Below are 16,272 nucleotides of genomic sequence, written 5' to 3'. Positions count from 1 at the left end.
ATCAGATATTTAACATTCTAACTATATAAACTATAACATGTTAATCTTTGGCGAGTTCCAACTTTATACCTTAAAGTGTTGACAACAAAAAGAAGTGCCCTAATACAAAACATGAAGCTTTTGTGCATGTGTGTGCTAGTTTTGTTGTTTTTGCTTTATACTATTGGATATTTCGAAGCAATCTGACTAAAGTACTTGATCTTCTAAACGAAGATCTGAGAACGACCCATTCACATTCGTCTTCTGTATATTTTGGATTTCCAATATTGCTATTTTTATTTTCGCAAATCTATTTTTGTTTGAACCAATCAGACAACTTGTTCGAATGTCACTCTAGTTTAAGAAAAATTTGCAGTTAATCCAGGGCTCGAACCCGGGACCTCCCGCTTACAGCGCAAGTGCCCTACCGACTGAGCTAACCGGCTATCTGACATTTTTCGACATAAAAATTGTTGATATCAAAAACCACGGCTTTTTAAAGCTTGCAGAATGTTGTAAGTTAGCTTTTGATTGGCTAGCGGAAGGGTTGTCAGAACGAGGCCATCAATAGCTCGTTGTCAGATCCTATGCGTAGCGTAATATGAGATGTACTTTAGTCAGATTGATTTCGAAGTTAACAGATATTCCATCCGTCTGGAATTCGCTGCATTGTATGAGTAAGATCTTAAGTCAGCAAATTTGCTATAAGCTCGAAAAATGACACATCATTCCTTTAAATAAGGTGGAATTTAGTATTGTTATAAATAAAACAATTATTTAAGGAATAAGATTGTGTATTTTACAAAACAAAGTGTGTACATACACTTAACAAACTGACAATATCTACAGCACGTGCGAAACATTAAAGCAACTCGCACGTTTATAAAAGTTTACAAACTAGTTATCATGTAATAAATTTAAATGGATTTAAACACTTTATATCAAAATTGTTTGATTGACTAAGCTTATTGTTGGATTAAAGGCACAAGGTCAATAGCCAATAAATTTTTAAATAAATAAATCTACACCAAAGTTTTGAATGTCATCGCAATAAAATGAATGACATGCACGTTGATAGATATGTACTCGGATACCCGAATTTAGGACAATCTTACTCATTTACGAACGGTGCCGAGATGCGCTAACAAATTCAACAACGGCCTCTCGCTCCAAATCCATTGAAAGGTGCATGGAATTTTCTGGTTATTTCTAGGAAGTATTTCAGTTTTGTCAAAGAGTGAATTGCAGAAGCATTTTGGAAACAATAAAAAAAATTGTGTTATCACCATAAAAAGTGTGTTTAAATATTTGTGACGCAGGCACCAGGAAACTAGGAGGAAGGTAAAAACGACCGACGGAATATTTTTGTCGGAGCAAAATCAGTGTTCTGACATAATATAAATAAAATAAATATTGTTACTCCCCCGCGAACTCGTTTTTAGTCAGAGACATGTCACTTAGAAAAAACACCAGTTGTGGGGTTGTCCAGTAAGTGAAATCAAGAGAACATGTTGTTACGATAATAAAGACAAGAAAGAAATAGTAAATTTTGACTGGTTACTAAATTTCTTTAAACAATGCATGCACTAAGTACATTAATTGATAGTATCTTATAAATCAGCCAGGCATAGAAGAACGTTGACACTTTTTTGACATTAATGTAAAATGTTTGAGATAGTATCGTCCGTTATTACACAATTTAACACAGCTAATAGGTTACAAAATAGCAGTTGGCACCATCTTACACACACACAAAAACAAGGTCATGTGAATGTATAAGTCGGTGTCTATCAAAATAAAAAGGAATGATTTATAGCGCCAAGGTAAACTAAATGTTATGCGTATATATTTTACAATGGAAATAATATTCATTTTACGTCTCTTTAGGTAGAAACATCATTGAAAAATTGCGGCGATAATTAGTTTTAATTAGAATTATATTAAAAGTCAAACTAGCACGTTTTTCACGCGAGTCTTACTGGAATTAACGAAGGAATACTAGTTTATAGGATTCTGCATTTCTTGTATTACTTCTGCGACTAGCATATATAGCTCGTGCTTCGATTTAATTTGGAAAACAAATGCAGGTTGTTTGACCAGTGATCAGATGACCAAGGTCACTGTTAAACCGTGCTTCTTTTATCATTAGAGTTTTTGTGTGATAAATGGATTATTGGATCAATACTGTTGTTATCAATATTTTAGCAGTTATTTGACAATCCGATCAACCCAAATATACATTAGAAATCAGCGGATTTATTTCAAGTGGCACTTTGATGTTTCGTGTAACATGTAGAAAGGTAGGGATTCAAAAAGCTAAGATTTTTTCAGTGAAATACGGATTAGCGCTAAAGGGAACACGAAACGACGGTAGTTGTTTTATTCAGTATGCTATTTTGTTTGTCACGCAAAATATCATTTAACATAAATATTTCTTTATCTGTTAAACGCCAGTACAGTAAATTTGAATACAAATATATTTTAACACAAAATTTTCAAAAATATTTAAAAACTAACTTTAATTCATTTTGATTTTTATTAAACACTTTTAAGTTAATTGTTATTTAAATGAAATTTAGTAAATAAAACCGGTACCAAGCGTAGCTGCGCATGTTTTACATGTTTTGTGTTTGAGGAGCTGCAGGCCTTTGATAATTTTTATGCTGTGACCAGTTATTATATATCTATTCACCCTTCCGGTATGCAGGTTGTAATTCATCAATGCATAAAGAGACACTGTGCACGACGTTTGGTCGAAAGACAACTGGTCTAGTTAAAATTTTGCCAACTGGTTTCTGGTCGAATACCTTAACTGGTCAAATAAGACAATTGGTCTATTATTTCTTTATAGATGCGACATTTCGTCGATTTCCCCACCCAACCAAAAAGAAAACAGAAAATACTATAACAATAAAAACACACTATTCAAGTTTTATTTTACATGAACATTTAGTATTTGTTTACTTAACCAAAATATACCTGTGTTCATTACAATTATTTTCTTAATAAAACAACACATATGTCACTTAAAATCTTTTGGTTTACTTTATTATAATATCCATATTGTAAAAATAAAACAAATCAAACCTGACCAAAATGTTTTGTCATATGAGCCGCGCCATGAGAAAACCAACATAGTGGGTTTGCGACCAGCATGGATCCAGACCAGCCTGCGCATCCGCGCAGTCTGGTCAGGATCCATGCTGTTCTCTAACGGTTTATATTATAAAATATAATTGCTACAGGCTTTGAAAGCGAACAGCATGGATCCTGACCAGACTGCGCGGATGCGCAGGCTGGTCTGGATCCATGCTGGTCGCAAACCCACTATGTTGGTTTTCTCATGGCGCGGCTCATATAATGATTTTATTTTCTGTCGGTTTCTAGTGCTTGAAAGTAAATTGAATACTGTCGAATAGTCAAAGCAATTTATAGAGAGCATCATATTCTCTAGGCTTTTATTCAAATATAAAAGGACATCAATTAAAATGTTTGTACTTACAAAATGCTGGTTCTATTCAATCGTTCGGGTAGCTCCATTCAAATATGATCGTATTTCGTGTAAACAGAGGCGTCGTGCATTCAAAAGGAAGACTCAAAGTTTGGAATTAATAATAAATATCTTTTGCCCGAAAATAGTACAGTGAAAAGGATCTAAAATACTTTAATGTTTGTGAGATAACCTTTTCATCGCTGTAAGTAAAAATGTCAATACTTAGGGTTCGTGTCAGTTTGGCCTTTCTCAATTTGTGCCGTCTGTCTTATGACTTCTGTTTGAGAAGATTACACAATATTTTAAAAACAGCTGAGAATTCTATAATATTTGTAACTTTGTAGGGATTTATTTTGTGTTCCTGTTTAAACAGCAAACCTTTAAAGTGATTAATTACCGGATACAAACTTAAATCAGCATTGACCTTAATGTTACAGAATCGATACTGTTAATCACTTTTGCTGGTAAGGCAAAAACAATCTACCATATTTTTGGCACGCTGTCTTATTTTCTAGGGATTAAACATGTTTTTAATTGAATTTAATAATGGATTACAACATAAATAACTTGAACTGAACTTATATTTTCAGGTAGCCGGGAAGTCAGTCAGCACTTCTTTGGGCGTACTTAGAGAATTAATGAAAGGGATGGAAGCGGTTGTCGATAAAAAGAAAACATTGAAGATAGTAGATACGGATGGATGGAATTATTTATGAAACATATCATGGATCGTGAACATTTTGTGTAGATGCGATAAAATGTGACTTTAAAATTCCGTTTGCGGAGTAACTTTGTGATGATTTAACTGTGACCTCAAAATATTGAAAAGTGGAGATTTTCCGCAAAACGTTCTTCTTTTTCCGTAGTGCTAGTAGTGTTTTATGTTTCCTTAATTTAGATTTAGTTGTAGCATTTTTATTTCTTGTTCAAGATGAGTGCTGTTTTGTTAATGACAGACACATGGCAACCGACTGTTTTAAGGTTGGTACCTTTCTCTAGCAATAACGCTCGCTGTCCTGATAAGAAAGCACATTCTAAAGGAACAATGAGTGCTCGTAATTTTCCGGTTTTAGCAGTTACTCGGAGTTCTGCAAACTCTGACACCCGATCTGACGCAAAGTCAGTGAATTCACATCGGTCTGAGTTAGCAGACGACATTTCTGTGTTTTCTGATGCTAACATTTCGGAACTAACAACAAACACTAGTTACACAGACCAAACTACAACAAATAAACAGCGAAAAAAGTACGCCAAGAAAAAAGTTCCTGAAGTACATTCAGAAATGAAAGAAGCCATAAAATTTAGTGTTCAGGATTTAAACGACCAGGTATCCTCATCGTCATCTCTGAATTCTTCGGAAAACAAAGGTGAAACCAAAGATAAAAACAACAAACTCGATAACACCCGAACTAAGCTTCCAAAGCCGAGTATATGTGGTTCGCCGGATATTAGGTTTTGTTCGCCAATAAATGGCGTTCGGCGGTCTGTGCCACTCACTCCCGGTGAACTGGAGCTACAGCGAATAAAAGATAGTTACTACGTTGAACAAGTTCAGAAACGTAAAAGGTATAAACTTAATATTAATCAGTTACCTAGAAGCACTACGCCAATTAATGATCACGATCCAGATAGACTTAATATGAAGCATGTAATTGCATTTCTTCAAACGAAAACTTCAAAAGACATACAGAAAAAAGGGATGAGTGAGAAGAAATGCCAATCTGGTACCGTGAATGTGAGAAATCAAAGCCGCGATAGAACGAGAGACAGCTTGTCTGTTTCACCTAAACGCTCAGTAGAAATGGATAACACAAAAGTCCTCCCGCGATCAAATACAGAAAACAAACTTGAAGAAAAATCTGACCCTGATAATACAAGGGTTAATACAGGTTGTGTGTCAGTCATGTCTACAAAGAGCACACCAAATATGTCTTATGGGACGAAATCTTCTAGAGACTCTAAAGTAACATCTACACATAGTGTGAAATCTTATAAAGAACGCTCAAAAGATCGGAAAAATTCGAAACAAAAACCTATGAAAGAGTTTAAATTGTACAGATTTCTTGCGGTAGCACCTGACGGTCGTTCAGAAGGCCTCACGACGTCTTTTTCAGATGCTATGCCAGTGGTTGCGCAAACTGTTTTAAGAACTGAGCCGAAAGCTCCAGAATCGCCACGGAAAATGTTGCACAGGCGGAGCAATAGAGAAATAGGCACCGCACATGTTCTTCACAGACACGCATCAAGCAGGTCAACAGTTACTCCGCCAAAAATCGAAACAAAAGAAAGTGCGGAAGAACAAAATAAAACCATAAGACTTCCACTTATGCAGGACGGAGATACTGAAGCTGCAGATATAGAATCAGATTCTGGCTCAACAACTTCCGCGACATGTAACTCAGTACAAAATAGTTCTATAAAAGAGGATCGAAGTAAATACCCAAAGAAAGGGAAATCAATAACGTTTAATAATAAGGTTGATGTAAACGTTACTGAGCAAAACAGTGAAAATGATACCCGTAACGGATATTCTGAATTTGAAATCCAGAATTTTAAACCGCCGGGACTTCCACGTATGGATATTAAGGGACCAAAGTACATACATGTAAGTCTTCCTCAAGAAGATAAAAAGAACTACTCTCAGGAAATAGTCCGGCTTACATTAAGGCATGAGAAAAATGCAACACGTGTAACTAGTTATATGAGTGATATTCAGCAAAGTCCTCCTCCACACTGGCATGAACATTACACCAGTGAGAATAAAGAGGATATGTCACGTGGTAACATGACGTCATTAAAGTATATGAACTATCACGAAGGGAAACAGTGGTTTGACAATTCGAAACATCTTATTAATAACATCTCAAACAACAATTTCATCAAAGTAAGAGAGAAACTAAGGGCGACAAATCAGTACAATACATAATGAACACTTGCCTCAAATTACTTTTCGTGTCTGTTTATACGGGGCTTCGAATAGCGAAATTTCTAAACAAAATGCTCAGTCTTTTAGTAAACATAGTTGCATTATATAAATTATGGACAGACACCCAAAAATTCCTTCGTGAAGAGAAAACAATTTGAAACAGTATGCTTGCAATGTTACCATATAGAGGAACTGCAATTGCAGAATAATGTAGGCTATAGCATGAATGGATCGCAGTTTTGCATGTCTCATCAAATTTGAAATTTTGACATGGGATCTTTGTCTTCTGGGTGCTAAATATTAAATACGTACACACATTTATTATCTAAATCGATTTAAGTTCTAAACGTTTGTAAATGATCTTTTAAAGGAATATGCAGTCATTTTGCTGAAAGAAAGAAATGACGTTGATCAAACATTTTTTTTGAAAGTTTGAAATCTTTAAGATCAACTATTTTGTAATGTTATTTTCCTGTGAAAACGGAAGACTGCTTACCATTAATAGCATAATTATGTTACAGAGTTTAGAATCGGTAAATTTTATTCAGTAGTCTGTGCTATTTCATAATCATTTTTTTCAATACTGTTTATTAGAGGATCTAGTCCGCCGCGCATAATTGTTAGTATAATTTCAACATAATGTCTAAAGAATGATTCAGTCACAAACGTTTTGATGGAAAGAGATATTCTATCATATTTTTAGAATATATTAACCCTTAACATGCTGGACACGACTGATTCTGACTTTGCGACCAGTGTAGATCATGATCAGCCTGCACATCCATGCAGTCTGATCATGATCTGCACTGTTCGCCATTCAGTCAGTATCTTTTTGGTAAGCACCCCTTTTGACAGTTAATGGTACTGTCCAAATTGAAAGATGGACAAGTTCATTATAGAAATTCAGCAGGGTAAGGGTTAAAAGAGTTTGTATTTGTGACCTGTTTTTAGAATATGAGATTATCCAATATGCTAGATTAAGTTTTAGATTTTCAAGTGCTCTTCGGCTTTCACCGTGCCTTTCTTTCGATTTAATCCCATACTTTCGCTAGTTTCAATGAAAACAAAATACGCATAGCTTTTTAGTATCAGCTTACAAGCTTCTTTGAAACTGGCAGAACTGAAACAGTAGTTAAATTTGCCGTCTTAAATTAAGATGTTAGAACATTTTCATTTCCATTTGTAAAACTGAAGTATGTTGCTTAATTATTTATTTATTCAACATAATAAACTATATAAAATGAAATGTTTTAGCTGCGTATATATCCCTTTATAAGCATAGCATGAAATGAAATATTATTCTTGAACGGTTACATTACATCAGTGTGTTTTTCAATGTTTCTCAGGTGATATGAAAACCTTTCTAGAAGATTACCCGTGTGAAATAGAAGAAAAACGGCATTTGTTAACAGGAGGTCTCTCATAGAATGCTAAAAATCTAATTTTATCAGTAACAATAAGAGAAAAAGGTTCGGACAGATATGTAGTTTAGTTGTGTTATTTCCTTTGCTTAGGTATACAGCCGTTGCACAGATTCGACAAAAAATAACCCGATAAAATAACAGTTTGAAGTCTTATTTGTATTACTACAAAATATTCTCGAATTGAGAAAATATATATAGTCAAACAAAGAGGAATCATTGTTATAATAAAGTAGGGCCTAATTATGAATATCAATGAGGGAGTAAAGAATGTCAGTGTTCAGCCTGCTGTGGGCAAGTGATTTTGCCTTTGCGACCAGTGCAGACCAAGATCAGTCTTCTTGTCCGTGCCGGCTGATTATGGTATGCACTGTTCGCTATTCAGTCTGTAAATTTTCGGTGAACACCCCTTCGAATAATAAATGGTTTTGCCAAAATTGAATGATGGACCAGTCCATTATAGAACTTTAATAGGTTAAAGAGATATATTATGCTCATCTTTCACTCAAATGTTCTATCATTAGATATTAGATTTAAACGAAGAAGGTCCACATCAGAATGTAAATAAGTTGGCTAAATATATAAGATAAGTTTGTATGTAGAGCTACAGTTACAATTAAATGTTATGCATTACAGTCATTTGTTTGAAAAGGCACTTCCAGATTTAAGTGATTTTGCACTTACTGATTATGTGCTTGGTTACAATACTATTTTTAAACTAATAGACAATATTGTTTACACACACGCACGCACGCACGCACGCAATACCCGTACAACCATCCACCCACCCACACGCACGCACAAACGCACACACATACACACATGTTTATTTCGTTTTAACATTTTTTTTTTTTTTTAGGATTTAACGTCGCACCGACACATGATAGGTCATATGGCGACTTTCCAGCTTTAATGGTGGAGGAAGACCCCAGGTGCCCCTCCGTGCATTATTTCATCACGAGCGGGCACCTGGGTAGAACCACCGACCTTTCGTAAGCCAGCTGGATGGCTTCCTCAAATGACGAATTCAACGCCCCGAGTGAAGCTCGAACCCACATCGGTGAGGGGCAAGTGATTTGAAGTCAGTGACCTTAACCACTCGGCCATGGATATTGGGTAGATATTGTTTATTTTTGAAGATATGAAATTTAGGCCTACTATAATTATCTTTAAATATATCCCAAGATCACGATAAAACTCTGAAGTTTTCTGCACTGTATGACATGCATGTATATCCAAGTTAATGTTTTGAATAACATAATAATTCAATTGAATAAGAAATATCTTCATAATTGCCAACATAAGAAAATGAAAGCATCGAGTAAATATCTTGACCTTGATAAAATGATTGAAACCCTTTCAAATATATCTTATATCCAAGAGTAAACTAATATATCATTTTATAATAGGTTCGTACTTTATTATATACTTGAACATTTTTAAAATCACAGTAAGACTGTAAAAAGTATTTTTTTTAAGTCTATCGCACTCATAAAACGTTTTGTACATGTATTATCTATACATTGTGATATACAGGTACACGTTGTGCATTCTATTTATATTTCAATAAGCAATCCTAAACATTTAATCTTTTACCCATATTTAGATATGCACACTTGAAAAACACTTTCAGAAGTTTGAAACCGTAAACGTCAACATGCATGTTGATAGTGTTTAGTCGCTAGCGGTAAGATGCATGTTGATAGTGTTTAGTCGCTAGCGGTAGCGGTAACACATATGGGCGAAGCCTTAGAAGACAATCAGTAATTAGTGCAAGACGCTCCAATTCCAGAAACTTCTTTGGGTTCTGTAGCGTGCCAGGTGTAAATCATCCTTACACGGGACTCTTATTTCAAATGTATTAATATTTAGTCGGAGGAAGCTCGAACTTGCGACCCTGGTTTTGTAGACAGGCAGTGTTACCACTGGACCACTGCGTCCGCTCTACATCTTAAAGTAACTCTACTGTTTTAATAGTGCTTACAATCATGGAAAAGGATCCCTGCACGAATAATAATAATAACAATAATAACAACTTTTATTTCCTCAAATATCGGGCAGTATATAACTTAGGACTCAAGGAGTCAGGCTAGTTTAATGGTTCATTCCCCAAAAACTAAGGTAATAAATAAATCCACGAACAGGACAGAATCCGGTTATTTAGGAAAGCTGATGGATTGTTTTAGATATACAATATCCTCCAATAGCTTTTCATCAAAATGAAAGCCCCTGAATTTGATATGTTTCAACACACAGTACGAATATGACATCATCGATTATTTATCCATCAGTTATATGTGTTTTTAAGAAGAATTTTCATCTGGCGTACTCGCAAAGAAATACTAAGTTTACAGTTATTTCATACGTGTCTCAAGACTTAAGGCGGACACTCCCAAGAAGCCAGCTTTACAGTGATCCAAGTTTAGAGTCAAAACGAGGTAAACTATAAAACACTAAATAATAAAATTCCATGCTTTTTATGTCGTTGTTAAAATTAGTTACACTGCTTGTTGGTGAAGCTCGGGCCTGATATGTATTTTCGAGACAGCGTATATCCCGTATCCTGTCACCAACAAGCTGTGTAACGATTTTATCTTGCCGACTACCCTTTACTTACATGCTATAATCTAATATTTTGTAAATAAACAAAGCGGCAGCCATTTTTTAAAATCAAAATTCATATCTGAAATGTACTAGCAGGATATGGAATATATCCTGTCTCCACGTGACGTCTATTGACCAATAGAAATGCAAGAAACTTGTAGGAGGCAAGATAATTAATTATATTGCATTTTCTGGCTGAAATCACATGACAGGTATATGGTGGGAGGCAATAAACAGTTTTCAGAGCTTCTCTGACTAAAGTCTCCTACTTGACATTCAAATTATCACACAAAAGTCTGTAACCACACGCCTGAAATAAAAATATTGCAATATTAATATGACTGTATGTGTCTCATTACAAATCATCACCAATACATATCTAATATCTAGTTTTCTATACAAGCCCTGAAATTTGTTTTTCCCGATCTGATGACGAAAAAAACACACTAAAAAGATAAAAGGTAAGGGTAGATTTCCCGGAAGCACAGAAAATCCTAATCACAGCCAGTTTTAAAATCAATACAGAACATTCCCTGCAAATGATCGCACAAAGTGCTAAACGTTTTCTTTTACTCCAGTAATACTGTAAAATCTGAAAATAAGCTCAAATATAGGTGTCATCCGTACCGTTTTTTCACTTTTTCAGTTTTCCTGAGGATCTGCTAAATTGATACCCCCACTTTAAGCTAGTTCAACGAAGGAATGTATTCGCATCTGCAAGTCACTATGTCAAAGTGTCAAGGTCAAGGCTACTCATCTAATTTTTACACAATAATTGAAAACCACTCTCTTATTTGTTAATTAGACCTGGCCAATCGACATTAACAGCTTAAACTGATTACTGTCTCATTGACCTTAGGATAACAGTTTCTTTTTGATATGTAGCGTGTTTGTTTGACTGAAAATATTTTCTTGCTGTGCAGCGCTCATACTTCCGCTGTTTATTTCGCTTTAAACCATATAAACAAACTAAATAGCTGACCGCCGTTATTTTAAATAATATGACGTCCATGGGTAGGTTTTCACTTTTCAGAGGGTCCGCATAAATGGAAACCCGCTGTGTTACAGTTATATTTTTATCAGATACAGCATATAAATCTGTTAAAAGCTGTGTGACACCCTTTGGATATAGTTTCTCGTGGAGCTATATTCGGGGCATCTTTTCGTATATAGCTATTTGCTCCCTTGCTAAAACTCGAGCTATAAACGGAAGACCAGTAGCTTTGTTCCGTATATAGCTCCTTACATGGACAAGGTGGCTTATTTAGGACATTTCGTTATGTCGCGTTTTTAAAGACCAGATAGCGTCAAAATAGTTCACACATGATGTCTTAATTCTAATGCAAGGGTCATAACTAGTACTAAACCAATATTTGCCAGTCAACATTTCTGGACAGTTTTGAGACTTTGAGGCAACTACCTTATTTCGTCAAGTCCGACAAAAAGAAACTAAAATCTTCAGGTACACCTAATTAACGTTTGTACCTAATTTGATAATTCTGACACATAGCACAGAAGATGGGTGCCTGTCACAGAATGGTCGAGTATGTATTTGGACTCGAGGGTCATAACTGCTAGACCAGATACAAAACTTTAAACCCATGTTCATAACTGGTCTAATTGCATCCGTTTTCGGGACTTTGTACCTACGAATGGCTCGAGAAATTAAATTTACAAATCCCCACCTTTCTCCCAAGTGGTGTTGGAAATCGTATATCCAAATGACACTCTTAGTACAAGCTTGCGTTCTTATACAGCTCCTCTGTCCCAAGGAGCTATATACGAAAACGTGTTCCGAATACAGCTCCCCGGGGAGCTATATCTGAAGGGATCTATATAGGGTGTGACAAAGCTGCAATACCATGTAAAATGGCAAGAAGAACATTCTTATATGTACACTGTAAACCAGAGACATAAAATCTGACCCAGGATTGTCATCTCACGATGCCGAACCTGAAAGCATTAAGAACAAAGTTCATTAGAAACCTCTTTGCATGAAAATATTTCATAATAAGTTCTATGCTAAAAGGGACATGAAAAAGTCAAAAGACTTGTGATACGTTTGAAAGCAACCTGCTTACATGCAATACTTTCACAAAATTTCTAATAGAACTTAAAAGGGTAGCATTTAGAGGCATTTAACCTTGTGCATGAAGCCCGGACTAGTTTTGAGAAACTTATTTACAGGCAAAAGTTTAGCTACAATTTCTATGTTAAAAACGGGCAAAATTTTGACAAACTGTAAGACACAGTTATGAAACTTGTAACGATTGAAAGGATTTGGCCTTGTGGTTTGTGAGAAACCTGCTTACATGCAAAATTTAAAGCAACATTTCTAACTTTAAAAGGGGTATAATTTTAATAATCATGTATTCTTTCTTCGATCTATCGTTCATCCAGCGAAAAATTAAATGTTATATTTTTATCAGTAGTTAAAGAGTAAAATCTGGTGTTTACGAGTGAAAGATAGTTTGATCTTACATATAAAGTAAACAGCTATTTCTCGTACATTTCGTGTCTTGCCGATTTTATTAGCAAGGTCACGAATAAGCAGGAGAATGAAATTTTGTGTAAAATCAACTTTCAAAGCCGTCTAGAAAATGATTCAGGGCAGATTTTGGTATATCATAGAGGTATTGTATCTTGTAACTTGTACACACAAAAAAAAAGAAAGAAAGAAAAAAAAAAGAAATAAAAAAGAAAAAGAAATTGCGTCTATCATTTTGTGAAGTCTCAATGAAATCAAGTAATGCTCCGGACAAGCCTTATTTTGTATAATAAAGAGAGATAGTTCAAAAACTAAGTAAGGTAAAGTAATGGTTCTTTGACACTGGACTTTCCATCAATGGCCTCTATCATTTTGTGAAGTTTCAATGAAATGCCATTTATACTTTCCAAGTAATGCTCAAGACAAGCCTTATTTTGTATAATAAAGGGTTGTATTAAAAAAACTAGGTAAAGTAGAGTGATTGTTCTTTGACACTGCACTTTCCTCAATGGTCTCTATCATTTTGTGAAGTTTCAATGAAATGCCATTAATACTTTTCAAGTAATGCTCCGGACAAGCCTTATTTTGTAAAATAAAGGGAGATAATTCAACAAGAGCTGTCACAGGAGACAGCGCGCTCGACTATTTCGATGCTGGATAGTGAAACTGGGCACATCTGAGGAAGCTGGAGCTGTCACTAGAGTGTTTAATGACTCCAGTCAGAATGAAGGTATTGGACAATAGCTTGAGTCTGTGTCAAAAGTAATAAAAGAGATAAAGAACATTAAATAAGTATAATTCTAAACAAAAAGGGGGATAATTCATGAAGTATTGGTGCAAGAGTGATTTTTGCACCTTGTGTGATATGATGTGAATGATGATGTGGAATAACAAATTCAAGTTTGAATCAAATCCATTTAGTAATAACTGAGAAAGAGTGAAAATGCAATAAAATTAACCTGAAATTCTCAGTAAAAGTGGGGCATAATGCATGAAATATTGGTACCAGAGTTATAGACCTTGTGACATATGATGTGGGTGCTAATGTGGAACAACTATTTTAAGTTTAAAACAAATCCATTCAGTAATAACTGAGGTAGAGTGAAAGTGCATCAAATCTTAAACCTGAAATTCTAAGTAAAATGGGGGATAAATCATGAAATATTGGTGCAAAAGTTATGGCCCTTGTGTCGTATGATGTGAGTGGTGATGTTGAATACCTACTTTAAGTTTAAATCCAATCCATTTAGTAAAAACTTAGATAGAGTAAAAGTGCATCAAAGTTTTAACCTGAAATTCTAAGTTAAAAAAGTTATAATTCATGAACTATTGGTACCAGAGTTATGGACCTTGAGTCATATGATGTGGTTGATAAGGCAGAACAACTATTTTAAGTCTGAATCAAATCCGTTTAGTAATAACTGAGATAGAGTGAGAGTGCATCAAAATTTTAACTTGAAATTCTAAGTTAAAAGGGGGGGGGGGCGATAATTTCATGAAATATTGGTGCAAGAGTTATGGCCCTTGTGTCATATGATGTGAGTGATGATGTTGAATAACTATTTTAAGTTTGAATCAAATCCATTTAGTAATAAATGAGATAAGAGTGAAAGTGCATGAAAACTTTAACCTGAAATTCTAAGTAAAAGGGGTGCATAATTCATGAAATATTGGTACCAGAGCTATGGACCTTGTGTCATATGATGTGGGTTATAAGGTGGAACAGCTATTTTAGGTCTGAATCAAATCCATTTAGTAATAACTGAGATAGAGTGAAAGTGCATTAAAACTTTAACCTGAAATTAGAAGTAAAAAGGGGGGAAAATTCATGAAATATTGGTGTGAGAGTTATGGCCCTTGTGTCATATGATGTTGGTGATGATAAGGAATAACTATTTTAAGTTTGAAACAAATCCATCAAGTAATTACAGAGAGAAAGTGAAAATGCATCAAAACTTTAACCAAGTGCGGACGTAGAAGGACGCCGACACCGACGTCGACGCTAGGTCGAGTAGGACACCTCTCCATACTTCGTATAGTTGAGCTAAAAACTAGGTAAGTTAGAGTTATGATTCGTTGACACTGCACTTTGTCTCAATTGCCTCTATGATTATGTGAAGTTTCAATCAAATCTCCGGACAAGCCTTATTTTGTATAATAAAGGGTTACAATAGTTTCTATAATTTTGTGAAGTTTCAAGGAAATGACGTTAATACGTTTCAAGTAATGCTCCGAGCAAGCCTTATTTTGTATTATAAAGGGAGATAATTCAAAAACCAGGAAAGGTAGAGTTAAGATTCTTTGACACTGCACTTTGTCTCAATAGCCTCTATGATTATATAAAGTTTCAATCAAATGCCTTAACTCTTTTCAAGTAATGCTTCGGGCAAAAGTGTGACGGACGGACAAAGCGGCAAATATATGCACGCCCTTCGGGGAACATAAATAACCCCCATCTTTTCTAAGAGTAAATAAAACATCAACCAAAAATCCTACTAATATAACACAAACTGAAAATGTTTGGGGAAAAGCGTGATTATATAAACGTATTGGAGGTGAACTGATTGGTTCATACCCATGCACAGACTTGGAACTTGTTCACACTAAATTTCTAAGAAGAATCTTATTAGTGAAGCGTTCAACAAATACCGCGGCTTTGTATGGTGAATTAGGTAGGGTACCGCTTGTTATTATCCGTAAGGTTAGAATGATCAAGTACTGGCTCAAAATTCTAAAGTCACCACATGATAGTTTAATATATAAAACCTATGAAATGTTAAGGTTAGATGCAAATGCGTCAAGATCTTATAATGGTAGAAACTGGGCCTTTCAGATAAAACAACTATTGCAGGAACATGGGTTCAGCAATGTTTGGGACAGCAATGTACATTAGGGTATAAACTTTCTCATGATAAGACAGAGAATATTTGATATGTATCATCAACAATGGTATGCTAGTATAAATAACTCCAGTAAACTGAAAACATACAGTGTATTTAAACATGACTTTAATTTTGAAAGTTACTTGGATAATATAGCTATACCTAAATTTAGAATAGCACTTTCAAAGTTTAGAGTTTCTTCACATGAATTATCAATAGAAACTGGAAGATATTATAATATACCACAGTCTGAGCGCAAATGCCGTTGTTGCTCGATGAATGTAATTGAAACAGAGTATCATTTTTGCTGGTGTTTCCTTTTTATAGAGACCTTAGGAGAAAGTTTCTTCGGCCATATTTTTGTCACTGGCCAACTATGAATAAATTTGATATTTTGATGTCTTCAGAACAAAAGTTGGTTCAGTTACATTTAGCAAAATACATATACTTTGCTGGAGAAAAAAGAAAAACACTGTAAC

At 34.9% G+C, this 16,272-nt stretch overlaps 1 protein-coding gene across 6 annotated transcripts in view; it reads left to right on the top strand.

The window, feature by feature from the left end:
• Nucleotides 1-7,644, top strand: part of LOC123552599 (uncharacterized) — a 50,758-nt gene extending 43,114 nt beyond the window's left edge. For 4 of the 6 annotated variants that reach the window (XM_053540140.1, XM_053540141.1, XM_053540145.1 and 1 more), the window contains exon 2: nucleotides 4,063-7,644. In XM_053540140.1, the coding sequence (XP_053396115.1) occupies nucleotides 4,404-6,398 (1,995 nt within the window). In that variant the 5' untranslated portion in view covers nucleotides 4,063-4,403 and the 3' untranslated portion in view covers nucleotides 6,399-7,644. Of the gene's footprint in view, nucleotides 1-1,882; nucleotides 2,280-3,414; nucleotides 3,675-4,062 lie in introns of those variants that run through there. The other 2 variants (XM_053540143.1, XM_053540144.1) reach the window with 2 other exon arrangements.
• Nucleotides 7,645-16,272: the final 8,628 nt, after the last annotated feature.

This window comes from Mercenaria mercenaria, chromosome 4 (genome assembly GCF_021730395.1).
Source record: "Mercenaria mercenaria strain notata chromosome 4, MADL_Memer_1, whole genome shotgun sequence".
Classification (NCBI taxonomy): Eukaryota; Metazoa; Mollusca; class Bivalvia; order Venerida; family Veneridae; genus Mercenaria; species Mercenaria mercenaria.
This window is presented reverse-complemented; position numbering and strand designations above follow the sequence as displayed.